At 35.4% G+C, this 20,348-nt stretch overlaps 1 protein-coding gene across 8 annotated transcripts in view; it reads right to left on the reverse strand.

Moving 5' to 3' along the window:
• The window catches only part of RAPGEF6 (Rap guanine nucleotide exchange factor 6), a 218,444-nt gene that overhangs the window by 109,674 nt on the left and 88,422 nt on the right, over window positions 1-20,348 (reverse strand). For 7 of the 8 annotated variants that reach the window (XM_055299339.2, XM_055299340.2, XM_055299343.2 and 4 more), the window contains one exon: window positions 19,127-19,270. In XM_055299339.2, coding sequence (XP_055155314.1) covers window positions 19,127-19,270 — 144 coding nt within the window. Of the gene's footprint in view, window positions 1-2,850; window positions 3,898-19,126; window positions 19,271-20,348 lie in introns of those variants that run through there. The other variant, XM_055299344.2, reaches the window with a different exon arrangement.

The following is a 20,348-nucleotide window of genomic DNA, read 5'->3' on the forward strand; positions in this document are numbered from 1 at the left end:
ACTTTGGGAGGCCGAGATGGGTGGATCATTTGAGGTCAGGAGTTTAAGACCAGCCTGGCCAACATGGTGAAACTCCACCTCCACTAAAAATACAAAAATTAGCCGGGCGTGGTGGCGGGTGCCTGTAGTCTCAGCTACTCAAGAGGCTGAGACAGGAAACTCGCTTGAACCCAGGAGGTGGAGGTTGCAGTGAGCGGAGATTGCGCCACCGCACTCTAGCCTGGGCAACAGAGCGAGACTGTCAAAAAAAAAAAAAAAAAAAAAATCTCACAACTGAAGACAAATGAGAATTTTCAGCTTGAGAGAGTACTCTAAAAGTGTCAATAGGGGAACAAAACATTAGGCAATCCAGGGCAAAACTTCATGGCATCAAGGATTAAAAAAAATAAATAAAACAAAGGCTGGACACAGTGGCTCATGCCTGTGATCCCAGCACTTTGGGAGGCCAAGGCATGAGGATTGCTTGAGTCCAGGAGTTTCAGACCAGCTTGGGCAAGATGGAGAGACCTTGTCTCTACAAAAAAATTGGAAAATTGGCCAGGGATGGTGGTGTGCATCTGTGCTCCCAGCTGTGTGGGAGGATCCCTTGAGCCCAGGAGTTCAAGGCTGCAGTGAGCCATGATCACACCACTGCACTCCAGCCTGGGCAACAGAGCAGGGCCTTGTCTCTCTCTCTTTTTTTTTTTTTTTTGAGACAGGGTCTCACCCTGTCCACCCAGGCTAGAGTGCAGTGTCATGATCTCAGCTCACTGCAAACTCTGCCTCCTGGATTCAAGCGATTCTCCCACCTCAACCTCCCGAGTAGCTGGGACTACAGATATGTGGCACCACACCTGGCTAATTTTTCTATTTTTAATAGAGATGGGGTTTCACCATGTTGGCCAAGCTGGAGGACCACGTCTCTTAAAAAAAAAAAAGTAAAATAACAAAAACATAACTAACAAAAGTAATTAACAAAGGAAAAAAAAATATGAGCTCGGACTTCTCATCAGCAACACTGGAGGCCAGAAGACAGTGTAGTAACTTTCTCAAAGTGCTAAAGAAAAAAGACTTTGGATTTATTATTTTATACTGAACTAAACAATTATCTTAAGAGTAAATATAAAGGAAGGAGTTTATGATTCATTCTTCCCCAACCCCCAATAGAACCGTGCTAATACGACTATTTATTTTAGCAAGAAAATTAATGAATTCAGAAGTAGTAAAATGCAAGTACATAGTAGCATAGGCAAAAATACGTGAACAAACATAAAACCAGTAAAATGTACTGGAAAATGAAAAGAAGTATAAAAAAATTCTAAGTTTTATGTGTTTAATTGCAATCCAGCGTCAAAATTCCATCAACAGTAACATGAGAGAAGGGGAATGGAGACATGTACTCTCACAAATACTTGATTTACACTGTAGAGTACCAATCCAGAATCCTGCTCATATAATGTTTGCTGGCATTTCATGAAACTTTAGAAGCTGATTTTGAAATTCTGACTCTTCCATATTTGTTAAATCTGGGATCAAAAGTTGGCTATCAGCATTCCAAAGGCTATTTTATTTTGCTGGTTACCTTAAAAAACAACCCCTATATCTCATTCTTAATTTTCTTTAAAGTTTTTTTTACATAGTCTCACTCACTTCCTTTCTACAAGTGGTTTAAACCTCTGTAGTATAGTGCAGCTATCAAGCATCAGCAATGCTTGGGCCATATAGGTGTCATTTTCACTAAAAAGGCCATTTAAACCTTAGCCAGATAATAGCACAAATACATTGTGTACCTAGGCTTTTTTTCATCTATTTACATTTCAATCAGCTGTTTGTCAAATGGACAGTGAATTTAAATGTCTTTCCAGAAGCTGCCTTTAAGAAAGTGAGCTAGGCCTATGATAAAACAGAAAAACACCATGATGCTATCATAGCATTTCTTCCTTAGTCACCATCAACAGGACAACCTTGAAACAAAGACATGATTTCAGACCATACTAAGAAGTGCTTCTATTGTGCCTGTCTGTATGCAAGAGAACCATAAAAAATCTTAATAAATGTTACAATTTAAATGTTTTGAAAAAACACTGTTTTATAATACATACATGAGACAGGAAAGATAACTTGAGTGGCATCAAATTACAGACTATATAAATAGCCACTGTGTATAATAAAACTTACTGAATTAGAGTATATATTTTCCTACAACTTAGCCTGGAAGGTTGTATAGCACTTTGCTTTTTTATGAGTTATTATGTTTATTTAAAAATGACAAGTATGATAGATGACCTTAAATAGTCTCCAGCTGCGAATGGGTTACTATCTTGAAAATACTTAGAATCATTATTTAAATATTTTCACATAATTGATTTTCATGAGTATTTTCTTCTTATTATTTCGCTGCTTAAGAATTAACTAATCTCTGTAAAATAGCACAATTCAATTGTAAAATAGCACAATTCAATCATAATTTATCTGACAGCATATTAATGAAAAATGTCATATAATCTGGAAATTAGACTAACATACCTAAATATATCAACCATTTAAGAAAATGAAGCAAGTTAGAGTATGATCACTGATAAGTACTGCAATAGCCATAATCAAAAAACAATTCAGTCTGAAGAGAGTACATCTCAAATGCACTGCATTTTAAGTCTATAGATTTAAAAGGCACCTTTCAAATCTTCTTAGAGGTCACATTAGAATGTTTTAGATATTTAAATTAAAAAAAATGGCAATGAGAAAGATTACTTTGTAGTTCTTATTTTTAAAGTTTAGAAAATATAACAGCGCAATAAAGCTCATTTACAATTCAAAATAAAATCTAATAACTGGATTAAATCAACTGCTAAGAAAATAACAATTACTTACTTTGGAGGCCCATGGCTGAAGACAATTGGCATAACAGCGAACAAGAAAAGCCATTTCCTAGGCTGGAAAGGGTAGTTTCCTTTTCAAACCAGAGCCACAGTGATGAGTATGGTGATAAAATTCTGTTAAGTTTCTTTTTACAAATCATACACCACTGCAGTGTTTAAATAAAGGCAGCCTCTCCAAACCCCTTTTAAAACTAAAATCAGGAGCTTTCAGTAAAGTATTGTTCTAAATTAAAACGTTCACTTTAACAAGCAAATCACAGTAAATGAAGATGTTTACGACTCTGGCTCAGAATATACAGATATATACATGCGGCTTCAGGCACCTGGCATAGACATGCAGAGTGGTAGCACAACAGTTAATACAGTATCAGTCAAAGCAAATCAGGCAACATGCACCAAATCTGTGTTCCTGGATTCCGTGAAACCTTTCCTCTCTGTAATATAGCTTTGTCTTTTCTTCAACTTATTTCATTCTGTAGAACAAGCACTGCAGTGATTCTTCTGCATCAAAAGCAAACATTGTATCCTGAAGATTAAAGTTTCTTCTTTATATTCTTAACCACCAGAGGTTTAAAAAAAAAAAAAAAAAAAAAACGTTGAGCAAATGGCAGTTAGATGATATATGCTGTAACAGGTTTGTCCTGTAGAATGTCTAAGAATCACCAAAATTGTAATTATTTTCTCTATTCACATGCACTGTTTACAGCTCTGCAGCACTGCTTCTTATTCTAATGCATCAGTAAAACAGTACTGTTGATTTAAGTCTAGCTTTTCTGGTTAAACATTTTTATATAATATGGTACAAAACCACTGTATCTTCTGCTAAAGCAAGACTGAATGTTAGTGTCTTAATTCCTACTGTCCTTGCCTGTTTCAAAGCAGCTCCCTAAGGAGAAGCTCCTATTGATTCTATGCTCTGCAGTAAGATGAAATATCTAATAAGAAGGAAAGAGAGTGGGAGGAGAATAGAGCTAAAAGGATGACATCACCTGTACAGAAAGCCTCCAGAAACTGCATTAGATCAATTGGCTACTGTATCTGCAGATGCAGCCCAAAGAGCAATTTATTGAAAACATACACACACACACACACACACACACACACACACACACACACACACACACCATCCTCCTTTCCATGAGACATGTCAGCAAGCTAAATTCTTTACGAAAAAAACTGGCTTGAGCAGCCTTTCTACTTCACAGTTTTAAAAACCCATTTTGATTTTTAATTCTGTACATTGATACACAGCTATATTTGGGAAGCCATATTTCCTATTATTATTCAAATGTAATACAGTATTGTCCTCCCAAGGTAAAATTATAAGCTCTGATAAGATACCATTGCATTCCAAATAAACAAGGCAGCCTAGGTTCTCAGATGTCACATGTGTTTGTTAACAAGGGGTTTCTGCTTGCAAAATTTGCTATTTATCAAATAACTGTTCTGAAAGATATAACCTTCAGGATCACTCTAAATTAACATGAAGAATATACAAACTAGTACTAAAATTTGTAGGTAGATAGTAAATTTAAATGGAAATAATAGAATTTCATTTTGCAAAGGGAAGCTAGAAAAAAATCACATGTACACCAATAGTTGCAGCATGCACCAACTCCTTTCAGAAAGAATAATCTACACAACATGGTACTTTCCTGTAGCCCAATGCTCAATTCCTAGAAAAAGACAAGAAGGCAGCAAAACTCACTCAGAAGAAATCAAAGAAAATGATTAAACCTGCTTCCCGAGTGGGGACTAAAAAAAATTGCCCCATTTTTCTATAGAAATTACAGAAAAAGATTTTAATTTTGCCACACCCTCTTCCATCTGAAAACACAATACCACTAGTACCCATCCTTGTTCTTCATGCTTCTGCTACAAGGCACTAGATACTCCAACTAAGCTTGCAATGGTTGCTCCTAATGGCCAAAGTAAGACAGTTCCCAACAGTAAAATATAGTTAGTTACACCTCCAGGCAGCAAAATTATGAGAAAAACAATCAGTGAACAAATCAAAGCAATAGAATTATTTTGCTTTATTCACCTAACACTTTTATTTTGGGGAAAGCGGGGTGTGCAACATAAGAGGAGATGTTACCCGGGAGACAGGTATTTTAACAAAGGACTCCACTGAAGAAGAAACATCTTGTCGTTAGGCACAAAAAAAATAAGTTCTTCAATATCTTTGAGAAAAGTCTGAGTCACTTTCTGAACAACACTATGCTGCCAATCTGAATTACACTGCTACTTATAAAACTAGAATTTAAGTTAAACTAAGTATAATTTTGAACAAAGACAAGTTATGCTTTCAAAATATGTAATTATTTAGATTTTCATAAAGCTTTTAAGAATGTTTTTCTGCCAAAATTCCAAAAGACACAATACCAAAATACACAGTACCTGCATTTAAATATAAAATTAAATCTCACAAATGCAAACAAGCAGGACTAGTTTTCTAAACATAAAACATGCAATACTTATACAGGTTGATTTTCAAGCACCAATGTGTGGTTTTTTTGTTTTTTGTTTTTTCAGTTTAAATCAACCATACACGAGTTGGAATTCCACTTGATACTTAATATTGTACATTAATTAAAATCTAATGTTAATCATTCTTTACAATAGAAAAATGATAGTAGGTACTTCGTATGCACATGAAGACAAACTTTCACTTAAGATAAAATTTCTAAAAGATGAGTATTTTACACATAAATATCAGTAGCAAGATCCAAGAATACCAAGAATTTCAACACCAGACAGTAATTATATTCATGTATAGTACCAACAGAATATATTATAGCCGAATCAAAAAGCAAAATTTTAATGCACACCTTTCCCCTTTTTTATAAATCATGCTGATCAACACACAAAGAAAGACCTCAAGCTGGGTAAGGGAGACAGCCATCTCTTAGCTGCTTTAAAAAACTGCTGCCCAGTGTGAGAAACGCAATCCACTAGTGCCATATGTTAGACCTACTGTAGTAAACACCAACTCAGCAAAGGAACAAAATTCTCTTTTCCTTTAGTTTGGCTTGTAAGTGAAGATGACATCATCCTTTTCCTTTTCTACCAATCATCTCATAGTATCTTCGATTCCAGGGAACTGTATAGTGAACCTATCATGCTAAATCTCCCTGTGTAACAATACCAAGAAAAGAAACAGGCCAAATTCCATACTCAACATGGGGAACCACCAGCATTCTGATGAAACAACGACTTCACCTTTTGACTACTGAATGAAGAAATAAACATCCTTTGAGGAGAATAGTAATTTATCAAATAACTAAAATAAATGACTAGGTGAATAACCTATTTTTCAGTTGCATCACTTTCAGAATTTTATCACGATCTCATCTCATTATCTTATCAATTCAAATGAATTAAGTGCAGCAAAGGAGAATGTCCTGATCTATCTATTGTGTAGGAATCACTACAGGCCAGCCACTTATGAACACGTTTCCCCTGCATATGAAATGCCATGATGCTAACCCCTATTAATGAAATCTTTAGCTTTAGAAAGGTCTTTTGCACTACTATAAAATAGAGCAATGTATGTTGACTTTGCGAAGATTCAAATCATGATGAAATACTTTTATAAAAGTGTAAATGCCATGTAGTTATTAAAATTTATGTTAACTGTGTATAATATTTATAAACAAAAATACAAACTGAAATATTTGAAATCATATTGTTTAGAAAGCCAAAGATAAGGTTCTGATAGTTACTAAACTAACCGTAAACATATCTTTCATGTCAATATGTGACAACACTGAAAAGAAGGACAGAGAAAGGTTACCACAGATGAAGGTAAGCCATATGAGGATATACATTCTAGGCATTATGAAAAACAAACAAAACTAATGATAATAAAAACTGGATTTATCCTAACCGAGGCATTTTATTTACTTACTATATTTATTAATAGAATTTATTCCCAATCTGCTATGAAATATTATAATCACAATTTAGGGAAGTCAAACTCCAAAGAAGTTAAAGAACAAAAGAAAAATTCTGTAGTTTTACAAAATAAAGAGGACACTCATTTCTGTATTTTAGTTATATTTGGTTTTTGAAATATAAACTTAAATTGTACTGATTTACATAGTGAAAACACTTTAAATCTTTTGGAAAATAAATGGATAAATGACTGAAATGATCATAGGTAACACAAGCCATTTCAAAGGATCATAACCATCTTTTCCACCCCTTTCCCCCCATGTTTAACATGAACATCTGAAATGCATCTTTGCAGTTAACAGACAGTTAACTCTAATTACTGGTGCCCCTCAGGACTTCTGCTTTCAAACTGCATACCTATTCCTCAGCCTTCATGAAGGAGAGGAGGGAAGAGTACCAACACTCTTTTATTCTCTTGTAAGAAACAGTGTGCTTCAGCGTACTGTCATATATATATCCACTAACTGATCACCCCCATTTTTGTTGAAAATCTGTCACAGCCACCAGCTGGACACACATGCACTATGAAATATGATCCATCCTTAGGGAGTAATAAAGGAAGAAAAACCAAGAAGGAGAGAGAAACCGTCATCATCAACCAAGGTGATGTAAGCTTCTATAATTAGAATCAGTGAAATTGAAAGAACAATAAAAGGCACCACTAGGCTTCTGCTTTCCCTCTACACTGTGTATCAAGCATCTTCATACCTGCACAAAAGGATATTATTTTGTATATAGTTACTCAAGTATATGCAAACCTAAAGTTTCAAAACAGCATATTAATTTTCTTCAAAAAGAGAGCAACATATATAAATGACAAAAAATGAACTCTCATTTAAAACTATCTGTGAATTCCTGGGTTCCTTTGTATCCCTTGTTCATAAAGATGACCATTATGTCCCTTCTCTACTTTTAAATACTACATTTTCTAGCACTGTAAAAGCCACATACACAACATAGCACAGTTAATAAACACATGCCAAATCAAACTAAAAGGCAATAACACTCAGCATTAATTTGTTTGCTATGTCTGAGTAGTTGTTATGCCCCTTCCAACTGGAACACTGTCATAATCATTGTCTTAGACCACTGGTATACATTAATATCTGAGTTGCCTTAAACAATTATCAAAAGAGCCTTCTTTAGCAATTACTCCATAAAATATTTCAAGTATGATAAAAAGTCTTTCTAATTCTGGTTCCCTGGGCAAATCTGTCTGAATTAGTGTCACACCATTAAGGGAAGAAGAACTGCCCCAGACAACCAGAGGGGCATGCCCTGCTCTCCTCCTCTCAGTACTCAAGAATTTTATACATAGTGAATAATAAAGACAATTTTAAAATGCCTATTTAGAAGTTACCAATATTTATGTAGAAACTTAAAATAATTTTCATACCTTTAACCCAGTAATTTCTGTAACTCAATCCTAAGGAAATAATCAGAGTCATGTACAGATTTTTCCCTAAAAGTTATTTGTAATAGGAGAAAAATTGGAAGCCACGTGAGAATACTTCATTACACTCATACAGCATTATATTAATATTGAAAATAATGTTTTGGAAAAAATTTAACTGCATGAGAAACACAAGGATACATAACTAAACATTCAGCATCATCTAAATTAATCAAAATATTTAAATTAATCAAAAGATATATACAGTCAGCCCTCTGTGTCCATGGGTTCTGTACCTGCAGATTCAAAAAACTGTAGACCGAAAATATTTTGGGAAAATCCCATTAAAAATAATAGTAGAGGCTGGGGGTGGTGGTGATTACATTTGTAATCCCAAGTTTGGGAGGCCGAGGCAGGCTATTGCTTGAGCCTACGAGTTCAAGACCAACCTGAAAAACATGATGAAACTCCGTCTCTACAAAAAAAAACCAAAGTTAGCTGGGTGTGGAGGCACATGCCTGTAATCCCAGCTACTCCGGAGGCTGAGATGAGAGGATCCCTTGAGTTGGGAGGTCAAAGCTGCAATAAGCTGTGATCGTTCCACTGCATTCTAGCGAGACCCTGTCTCAAATAAAACCCAAAAAACCAAAAACAAAAAACGACTACAACAATAAAAAAAATTACAAATTTCAGTATAGCAACTATTTACACTGCATTTACACTGTATTAGGTATTATAAGTATTCTAGAAATGATTCAAAATACAGCCATGCATTGCTTAACAACTGGGGTACATTCTGAGAAATGTGTCATTAGGCAATTTCATCGTTGGGCAAACATCACAGAGTGTAGCTACACAAACCTAGATGGTATAGCCTACTATATACCTAGGCTACGTGGTATAACCTATGGTTCCCAGGCTATGAACCTGCTCAGCATGTTACTCTACTGAATACTGCAGGCAACTGTAACACAATGGTAATTATTTGCGTATCTAAACACAGAAAACATACAGTAACAACAGGCAGCAAAATCTGATGTCATTTATGTGGTCTGTCATTACGCAACACATGACTGTATATGGAAGGATGTGCATAGATTACACAAAAATACTACACCATTTTATAAAAGGGACTCGAACATCCTCAGATTTTAGTATCTGCAGGGGGTCCTGAAACCAAGCCCCCATGGATACTGAGGGACCACAGTACATTAAAAAAATTATAAGTGACAGTAGCTATCTCCAGTTTTGAGGATGATGGCAAGTTCATTTCCTTCTTCATACTCTTCTATATATTTTACATTTCTACAATAAGCATTTCTTCACAAAATTTAAAAAAAATCTGCTCTAACTTGGCATTTGTCCTAGTTTTAGTTGTATCACTTCTATGCTTTTTGTCTATTTGTGGACTCAATACCTTCTAACTAGGTAGAAAAACTTATCAAGAATTCCATATTATTTCCTAGAAAATAAATGAGGAGAATTCTCCTAAAGGATATTAGATACTCGTGAACAAAAACAGAAAGTCCTCTTTTGTTTTTAACGTAGAAATAACCACAAAGAATATACACTTGTTCAGAGTATTCTAGGCTGTAAATAGAGAGAGAAGAGAAGCAATATTGAAAAGCTGAAGATTCTTAGAGGTGGGGCTCCAAATTTCTCAGTAGTAGTGTGATCAGCATTCACTGTCTTATACAAAAATAAGATTATCAAAGATCCCATTTGCAAACTTTCTGAGTTTAGAAGTAACAAAAGTCTGTTTATTCATTCATTATTTCAATCTGAAAGTACTTATGAAATACCATATTAAAAACAATCAGGATTTATCAAGCCCACAAATACAAAATAAACTTCACAATGTTAACAAGTTTCTTCATCAAACAGTGACTTTGAATTAAACAGTTCAAATTCTAAATTCTCCTGATGATTGATGCAATAATAGCACTTACGCCTCCTTTAGTTTGACTTGAATAAATGTTTAAACTTTTTGTTTACTGGTGCTCCATGAAGAGACCCTCAGCAATCACATGTTTGTACCAAAGCCCTCTAGTTTCTCATGAGGAGATGGGGGCATAGACCTATTTCTTACTACAGGAATGGCTTGATGAATAAGACACACACACATGCAAACATAAACACATACACTCCATAAAAGCAAAACACAATTGCAATAATACCTTAACAGGTCACACCCATGATCAAGTAAAAGCATCCAGCCATTTTTCAATACATCACCACAAAGGTGGTAAGTGATATGGTGTCCTAATAATCACCTCTTACTGAGCTGCATTGACAAATGTACATTAACTCTCTAATATGCTCTGAATCTAACCAAAATATGGAGCACTGAAAGAGAATGGAGAACGTGATATAATCACAGGAGTAGCAATGAGAAAGAACTGTCTGCTACATTAGTAATGTGTGAGCCTAAAATGAAAAGTAGATTCTAGCGTGTCGTATCATCCTACCACCCACTACACAATCCCAGAACAAAAGACTAGATGGAAAGAAAATACATCAAGATGTCTCAGCAAAGAGAAACCCTTCAAATTAAAAACCCCAATCCATAATGCTGCCACAGAAATCCTTCTTTCCAGATGTTCTTTTACGAAGGGCTGGCTGGCTCCATGTCTGTGCAGACGCTATGCTGAAGAAAGAGAGGAAGACTAGCACCTTATTTTGTCCCTGAGAATATAAAAAGCACCCTAAGCAACATAGAGAACAAGAAATAAAAAAAATTATGATGTAATCTACTAAGGAACTTGAGATCTAGTTAATAAGACAAAAAACATATAACCAACACTCATACAGGCACACTGTTATTTAAAAATACAGCAGCTTGCTGGGTGCAGAAGCTCATGTCTATGATCCCAGTGTTTTGGGAGGCTGCAGTGATTAGACTGAGTGAGTCCAGGAGTTGAGACCAGCCTGGGAAACATGGCAAGACACTGTCTCTACAAAAACTAAAAATACTTAGTCGAGTGTGGTGGCACATGCCTGTAGTCCTAGCTACTCAGGAGGCTAAGGCAGGTCGTTAGAGCCCAGGAGTTTCAGCTTATGGTGAACTGTGATCACATAACTGCACTTCACAGCTTGGGCAACAGAGTGAGACCCTGTCTCAAAAGCAACAACAACAAAAATATACAGTAGCAAAAGGAAGGAGAACTCAAGGAGAAGGACTATAATTTATTAACTAAAGTATGCAAACACCAACAAAGTTTTTTAAACCTTTGAAGAATGTCCAGATTCATATTTGGCTCAATCACATTTCTATAAAAATGAGCACAAATGAGATCTGATATTCTAGAGAATAAAGTTAAATAAAAACACACTTGGTGCTTGACCTTGGTGAAACCAAGATGCTTCATGTTTACTGGTCCTGGTTTAATTTTACCATTTAACTCTACATATGTACCAATATTAAAAATTCAATTCACAGGCTGGGCGTGGTGGCTCATGGCTGTAATTCCAGCACTTTGGGAGGCCAAGACCGCACCATTGCACTCCAGCCCAGGCGACAGTGCGAGACTCCGTCTCAAAAAAATTCAATTCACTACATGTCAAAATGTTTACCGTTATATGCTATTTAAAATGAAACAACGAACATTATACAAAAAATACAAGCATTTAAAACATTCTTAAATAAACTGTTAATTCCATTTTTTGTTATCTCAGAATACTGCAGAATAATAGGGGCACACTTCATGCAAGTACTATCCTATGAGACCAATGAAAAGAAGTGCACTCTATGAACAGGAAATGTCAGGAAAGGCTTCTCTAAAGAGGTCATGGATGAATGGACTCTTAGGAGCTGAACATGACTTTGTCAGAAGAACATGATAGAAGCCCACTCTGGATAAAAGGAGCAAGTGGCAAGATTCAAAGTGACTCATCAAAGGGTAGAACTATATTAAGTAAAGAAGCCAATAAGAGCCTTCCAGGGAAAGAGAACAGGACCAAAGGTAGAGACCTCCAAACACAATGGGGCCAGAAAGCTGAAAAGGTAAACTGGAGCTAAATAAGAAAAGGATTTATATATCATATACTCTCAAGATTCTTTATTTTTCTTTTTATTTATTTTTTCTTTTTTTGTAGAGACAGGGTCTTGCTTTGTCGCACAGCTTGGTTTCAAACTCCTGGCTTCAGGTGATTCTTCCATCTTGGCCTCTCAAAGTGCTAGAATTAGGCATGAGCCATTGCATTTGGCCTCAAAACTTTTAAAAATCACACATAGCACTGGGGAAAAGAATGAGTTACATTTCTAACATACATAATGTATTTAAAAATTAATATATGCGTTACTGGCAAAATATTTTGTATTCATTATGAAATATACACAAAATCCCCAGAAACTTAAAAGGGTAAGATAACAGTATTTTCTTAATATGTCCTGGAGATTGTTTTGGGCTAAACAAATGGTCTTGCTAACTACTGTCAGACAGGCCTACAAGCGATTAATTCCAAAATCAGATTCATCATTTCTTGGCAGACATTCTCCATCTCAATTGATTGGCTTCTAGCTACTCATTCTATACAGTAAAGCGACTCATCCAGTGTCTTGCATATACATTTTGTAACTACTTTTATCTTTTAAGATTGGACAAAGAAATTACTTGTTCAAAGTGAGTGATTCTGAGGATAAATTTTAATTGTCTGATTGTTCTAACTTCAAGCTAACTTGATTTAACTTTTCTTACCTTTATTCTCCCTTTGTTCTGATTCTTTAGCTTACTTGTTTATACTTATTTTAATATATTTACATATTTTGGTAAGCACTTTTTACATCCAGGTATGGAATAAATACTAATAGCATTTTGTAAGCAATAGGAACAAAGGTTTTTTGAAGATTTACAATAACAACAACAGCAATAGGATGCTACTAACATTACTATTTTTCAGAGCACCAGACACTAGGCAGAGCCCTTTTTATATATTATCTCACTTAATACTTTTATAAATCTGTAAGTTATCTATCAAGACAGATATACAAAGGTCATACAACTTGCCCAAAGTTACACAGGACACTAAGTAAGCTGACAGAACAGGCACTCTTATTTTCTTTGGCAGGCAATATACTCTAAGGTTACAATTATGGTGGTTGACATTTTCTAGGAGCATCCATTCTGATGAGAGAGATATTTAAATAAACAATTACACCGCAATACAGTATAATTGTAATTAAAGTCAGCATAATGAGCGCTTACAGGCACACAAACAAGATATTATGGGAGTGCAGATATCTGCTTAATCCTTCCCAAGAAAAAAATCAGAGTCCTCCATGACATGATGTGAAATTAAGTCTTAAGACTTTTGTTAAGAGGACAAAGAATAAAAGTACATTTTAAGTAAAAGGAATCGTATATACAAGAGATGTACATAAACACATGGTTTCTTCAATGGTCAGCAAATTTGTTCAGTATGGCCAAAAAAATAGGAAATACATAGAAAACAGGTAAAAGATAAAGTTGGAGAAGTGAACAAAGTCCAGATCTATGCTGTCCAACTAGGGACATGTGGTTATTTACTTGTAAATTGTGCTCAATAGCTCAATGCTATGGCTAGCTAGCTGCTATCAATTTCGATGGCACAGACATAAAATATTTCCATCATAACAGAAAATTCAACTAAACAAGACTGGTCTAAACTATGAAGGTCCTTATATGCTAGATTACTGGAATTTTTCTGTAACTGATGGTAGGCCATGAACAGATTTAAGAGTTTAAAACAAGTGACATTGTTAGAGCTTCACTTAGAACTGACAGAAGCAAAATAAATGGACTAGTTAGTGGCAAGGGTATAGGGGAGGATGTAGAAAGCAGGGCTAGCGATAGGGAAACAAGTTCAGAGAGAAGATAAAAAATTTTAAATCAAATAAACAAACTGATTAAGTAGGTATCTTCTGATAAAGAAATTAAACAATACTTTTCAGGTTTTCTAATTTTTCAAAATCTCTTAAAATGAAACAATAGTGCTTTTACAGTGAAAGGTGGCTGGGAGAATTTAAGAGACGTGATTAAAACAGTCCTATGAAGAAAAAAGTGAACACTAAAGATATGACATGGGCAAATTAAGTGAAAAGCACAAATTCTGAAACATGTGAAAGGAAGAATCTATAGATATTATTGAGTGATTAGACTGTGAATACACACACGTTCTAAAAATTTCAACAACCACCCCCTAAGAAAGGGAAACCTGGTATTACAATACCCTCATTTTTAGAGGTGAAGCACCAAAGATTTAGATGAACTGTCCTCATCATTCAGTTAGTGAAGCAAGAATTCAAGATAGATGGCTCATCTAAATACTGGACTTTTTATACTTGGCTTGATTACTCATCCTGCTCACTAAATATTGCTCTTGATCACCTTTCTGCTATCTAAATACCAAAGTCATCTGCCTCAAAGATCAAAGCTCTGAAATTTCTGAGACTATATGAAGACAATTAAATTTGTTGCAAACTCTAAAAATATTTGAATATTTTACAAAAGAATATGAATATACAAGTGACTAATAAGTATATGAAAAGAGGCTCAACACTGTAAGTCATCAGGGATACGTAAATTAAAATCAAAATGAGATACCACTACATAACTATTAAAAATTTTACAAATAATAATAATAAAATCTGACAATATCAAGTGTTGGTGAGGATGTGGAAACTGTCATTTTCAAAGAACACAAATTATGTAAAATGCAACAGCCACACTAAATAACAATTTTGGTAGTTTCTTACAAAGTTAAGCATACATTTGCCATATGACCAGTCACCCACTCCTGCATATTAACCTAAGAGAAATGGAAGAATATGTATCAACAAAGATTTGTACATAAATGTTTACAGTAGCTTTATTTGCAATTCCCCAAAACTGGAACAATCCAAATATTCATAAACAGGCAAACAGAGAAACAAATGGTGGTACATTCATATAATGAAATAATACCCACAAGAGAGGGGAAAAAATACAATTAATGCACACGACAGGGAAAGGTCTCAAAATCATTATAATGAGTGAAAGAAGCTCACCCTCCAAAAAATCCACAATATATGATACCATTTACATAAAATTCTAGAAACTGAAACTAATCCACAGTGACAGAAAGCAGATAAATCATTGCTTGAGGATGGGGATTTAGAAAAGATGAATTACAAAGGGAGACGACAAAACTTTAGGGTGACGGAAGTAATCATAATCTTGAATATGGTGATGGTTTCAAAGGTTTATTATACATATGTCAAAACTGATCAAAATCAAAATTTCATTAAAAAATTTTTTTTTTTTTTTTTTTGAGATGGAGTCTCACTGTGTAGCCCAGACTGGAGTGCAGTGGCATGACCTCCACCTTCTGGGTTCAAGTGATTCTCCTGCCTCAGCCTCCCGAGTAGCTGGGATTACAGGCAAGCGCCATCATGTCTGGCTAATTTTTGAATTTTCAGTAGAGACGGGGTTTCACCATGTTAGCCAGGATGGTCTTGAACTCCTGACCTCAAGTGATCCACTTGCCTCAGCCCCCAAAGTGCTGGGATTTCAGGCATGAGCCACCACGACTGGCCTAAACTGTGCACTTTAAATATGAGTAGTGCATTAACTTTAACAATATCTCAATAAAGTGATAAGAAATTGTATCAAAAAAATTGTTGCAAACTCAGAGCAATACTCAACAGAGCTTCTAAAATGTTACTACCATTACAGAAGTGCTCATTCCACATTAAAAAAGTCACATTAAGATTACGGTTCATGTTTATACAAAGCAATGTACAACAAAACTATAAAAATATTTCATATGAATAAATCATCTTTTTCAGTCATTCTAAGAATTTAGTTAGAAAATAACTAAAATGGAGGCAAAATCTTTAATACAAACCCTTGTACAAGTTGGGTATTAAAGAATAATTATGATAAACAACAGTAACAACTTTATTTTACCCTTCAGCACTCTAGAAAGAAAAAGTAGATGATGGTTTACACATTAAGGGAAAAAAAAAAACAAACTCAAATTTACACTGCTGTGTAAAAGAAGAAATGATTCCTCCTGATCTTTTTCTCTCTGAATTGCTGACAACAGAACAAAAGACATAGAGAACCCTATAAAGGCCATTAAACCAATTCTCTACTTGCTGCTCTCATAAACATGATTAAGATTTTTGCTACACAGCATCCTTACCTAGACCAACTGCCAATATTGTAGGACACTGGCCAGATGCACAGGTGTTACATAATTGGTAGCATTAATTAAAGATAAATGAAACCTTCAATACCATATTTTCTAAGTTAACTGAAATATATCCTTTTTAGGAAAAAAATAATTCCATTAATTCAAGAAACAGCACACGTACATAACATGACCAAAAAGCTTCTCTAACCCGGTCTCACAGTTAATAAATCAGTTTTGTCTAACAGGAATCAATTTCTCCTTTTCATGATTTGTCAAACGCTTGACAGTACTTAGGATCACCATCTAACACTAGGTATGCATGCAAAAATGCCACTAAGCGTTATCAAACAAAAAGAATCCCTAAGGAGTATGCCTATTGCTCTTTCTGATCCCAGGAAATCAGTATCTCTAGAAGACAACAACTCTCAGTACAGAGGAGGGCTAAAAGCAAATGAGTCATGAGCATGATCCACAGCTAAGAGAGAAAATATGAAATCTGTCTAGGATTCATGGCAGGACACCAAAAAAATCTGGGAAAAGAAGATACTAAAGTTGAGACTAGAATGAGCAAGCAATCAAAACACACTCTAGCTCATACAAGGAAAACTAAATATTACAATTAAAGATTCTTTCATTTATTAATTCTACCTCTTGACATTTTTTCTATAGGAATGAAAATGTGGGCATACGTTGTACTTGGCACCTTAATTTTTAAAAAATAAGGAAAAGGCCGGGCGCTGTGGCTCATGCCTGTAATCCCAGCACTTTGGGAGGCTGAGGCGGGCAGATCACAAGGCAGGAGATCGAGACCATCCTGGCTAACATGGTGAAAACCCGTCTCTACTAAAAATACAAACAATTAGCTGGGCATGGTGGTGGGCACCTGTAGTCCCAGCTACTAGGGAGGCTGACGCAGGAGAAGCGCTTGAACCCAGGAGGCAGAGGTTGTAGTGAGCCAAGATCCCGCCACTGCACTCCAGCCTGGGAAACAGAGCGAGACTCCATCTCAAATAAATAAATAAATAATGAAGAACTGGAAACAATGTAACTTATCAAATATCAAGAACTGAATAAATTATAGCATATTATTATAATGGAGTAATGCGCAGTCATTAGGAATAATGGAAAAAACATTTAATAACATTCAAAGATGTTTAGTTTATATATTTGTTTTTAAAAGTTACAAAAATTTATATTTAAGTTTTTAATAGTTAGCAAAAACCTTACAGATTTATCTGTATATTGAAAAGCTTTATCCAAGAATATGCAAAATGTCATCAAATAGTTATATAACTGTGTAATGGGAACAATTTGTTTCTAATTTTTCAAAAAAAGACATATTATTATTATTATTTTTTTTTTTTTTTTTTTTTTTTTTGAGACGGAGTCTCGCTCTGTCGCCCAGGCTGGAGTGCAGTGGCGTGATCTCGGCTCACTGTAAGCTCTGCCTCCTGGGTTCACGCCATTGTCCTGCCTCAGCCTCTCCAAGTAGCTGGGACTACAGGTGCCCGCCACCATGCCCGGCTAATTTTTTTTTTTTTTTTTTGTATTTTTAGTAGAGACGGGGTTTCACCGTGGTCTCGATCTCCCGACCTCGTGATCCGCCCGCCTCGGCCACCCAAAGTGCTGGGATTACAAGCGTGAGCCACCACGCCCAGCCACATATTACTTATATAGTAAAGCAAAATATGTCACCTCAATTGGTGATGGGAAATTTACTATACAAAGAGAAAGAAATTGTTAAATAGTAAGAACAGGAAATCTTGTGTGGCTCTGGATATGATAAATTTTAGGACTATTTCATATTCTTGTATTGAATCAATGCAATTAGGCAAATGCGACAAATATCAGAGCTGCCTTAATTCTAACACTTATTCCAGTACAAACAACTCTCGAAATAATCTTTCTTATTCCTAACACCTAACATGAAATGAATAAATATCTGTTTATGACACCCGAAAGAACTAAACACATCCTTGGGAATTTCACTATATTCAGCCATCCTTTTTATTATTATTTTTAACAAATGCAAACAAGAGGAAATGTTCTGTACTAATTGTTTTAATATTCTAGAAATCGTGAGTACTTTGGTAACTATGAAACCTCTCCCCTCTAAAATACACGATTTTTTTAGATTACCCTTATTTCTTGATTTAACTACTTTTCAGTCTAAAAACAAGCTACTCACAAGTACAAAATTAAAGACTTTTGAAGACACAGCTTAGTTTTGTTTTTTTTTTTTTTTCAACGTAGTTTTGCTCTTGTCGCCCAGGCTGGAGTGCAGTGGCGTGATATTGGCTCACTACAACCTCTGCCTCCCGGGTTCAAGCAATTCTCCTGCCTCGGCCTCCCAATTAGCTGTGACTACAGGCATGCACTACCACACCCGGCTAATTTGTGTATTTTTAGTAGAGATGGGGGTTTCACCATATTGGCCAGGCTGGTCTTGAACTCCTGACCTTGTGATCCGCCCGCCTAGGCCTCCCAAAGTGCTGATATTACAGGCATGACCCACTGTACCCGGCCTAATAACTTTTTTCACTATTTAAACAACAACAAAAAAGCAAAAACAGAACTCCCACTGGTAAGAGCATTCCTAACCAATTCAACCAAACAGACGCATTTAAAAAGATTATATATTTACCTGCCCCAAACTTTTACATACACAGCCCAGCGTGTTGATATTACCAAAGACACATGTAAATTAAAGATACTATATATGAAAATTAAGGAAGATTCATGAACTGTTCCTAAATATACTTACAGAAAGATAGCTGTTAACCTCCACATCATCAGTAATGGTTTGGCGCTCTCCTTTATAGTTGATTTTCCGAAATCTTCTTCGGGATTGTCTGGCAGGAATTTCTCTTTGTAGAATATTATCTTCATTATCTTTGGCATTCTCTACCTGAAACACATGTTCATATTCCTGATTAAATATCAAATTTTTCCATATTATTGACAGTCTATGGAGTCTTAACAGGCTCATAAGGAAGCTTCATTTACTTCTTACAAGAAACTGCCTCAAGAAAACAGTCTGTATAGCACAACACTCATGAGTTAAAGATTAAAGGTGATGTTATTATAAAGATCTGGAGACCACAGTTCCCATCCAGGAAACACTCTCTCTTGTGCACATAAACATACATCCTCTAAGTAAAGTCACTTACCAGAAATGAAGGCTGTTAACTACACCTACACATTCAATAATTACAACTTCAGAGTTCCTCTAATTACAAACTGCCTGATTATACACATATTTTACTTAGCAAACAATCCTGGTTATGGTTTTAGTTAATTGTTAAAAAGTAAAACAAGAAAACTTTATGCAATATTCTTTAATTTTCAACTTAATGCATGACAACGGTCACAAGCAAGGCTGGCATCTTCTAAGTAAGAAAATAAAATGGAAAATTAACATTTGTTAAGAGTTTAAAATAGGCCAGCATGCATATATATTAAGTACTTAGTTCACACAACAGCCCTGTAAGCAGGTATTACTATCTCTACTTTGTAGACAAAGAAAAACCCAAAGATATTAGTGACATTCCAGTCTCACAACAGTGATACTTATTAAAGGTGAGTTGGCAACCTGGCAACAGAGCAAGACCCCATTTCTACAGGGGAAAAAAAAATAAGCCAGGCATGGTGGTGTGCACCTGTAATACCAGCTACTTAGGCAGCTGAGGTGGGAGGATCAACTGAGCCCAGGAGTTCAAAGCCGCTGTTAGCTATGACTGCACAACTGCACTCCAGCCTGGGTGACAGGACAAAAACCCTGTCTCAAAAAATTAAAAAAAAAAATTTTTTTTTAAAGGTGAGGAGCAATATAGACCTATCTAGCTCAACAGCTTATGCCACTGATACAAGACTGCACTGCCTGTCCAATCACAGACCATAATTTTTTAAAGTAACTATTTTTATAAAGCTATATTGATATGCTCTAAAAATCTACCTTTATAACTAAGCTCACATCTAATAAATAA

Source organism: Symphalangus syndactylus, chromosome 11 (assembly GCF_028878055.3).
Source record: "Symphalangus syndactylus isolate Jambi chromosome 11, NHGRI_mSymSyn1-v2.1_pri, whole genome shotgun sequence".
NCBI lineage: Eukaryota > Metazoa > Chordata > Mammalia > Primates > Hylobatidae > Symphalangus > Symphalangus syndactylus.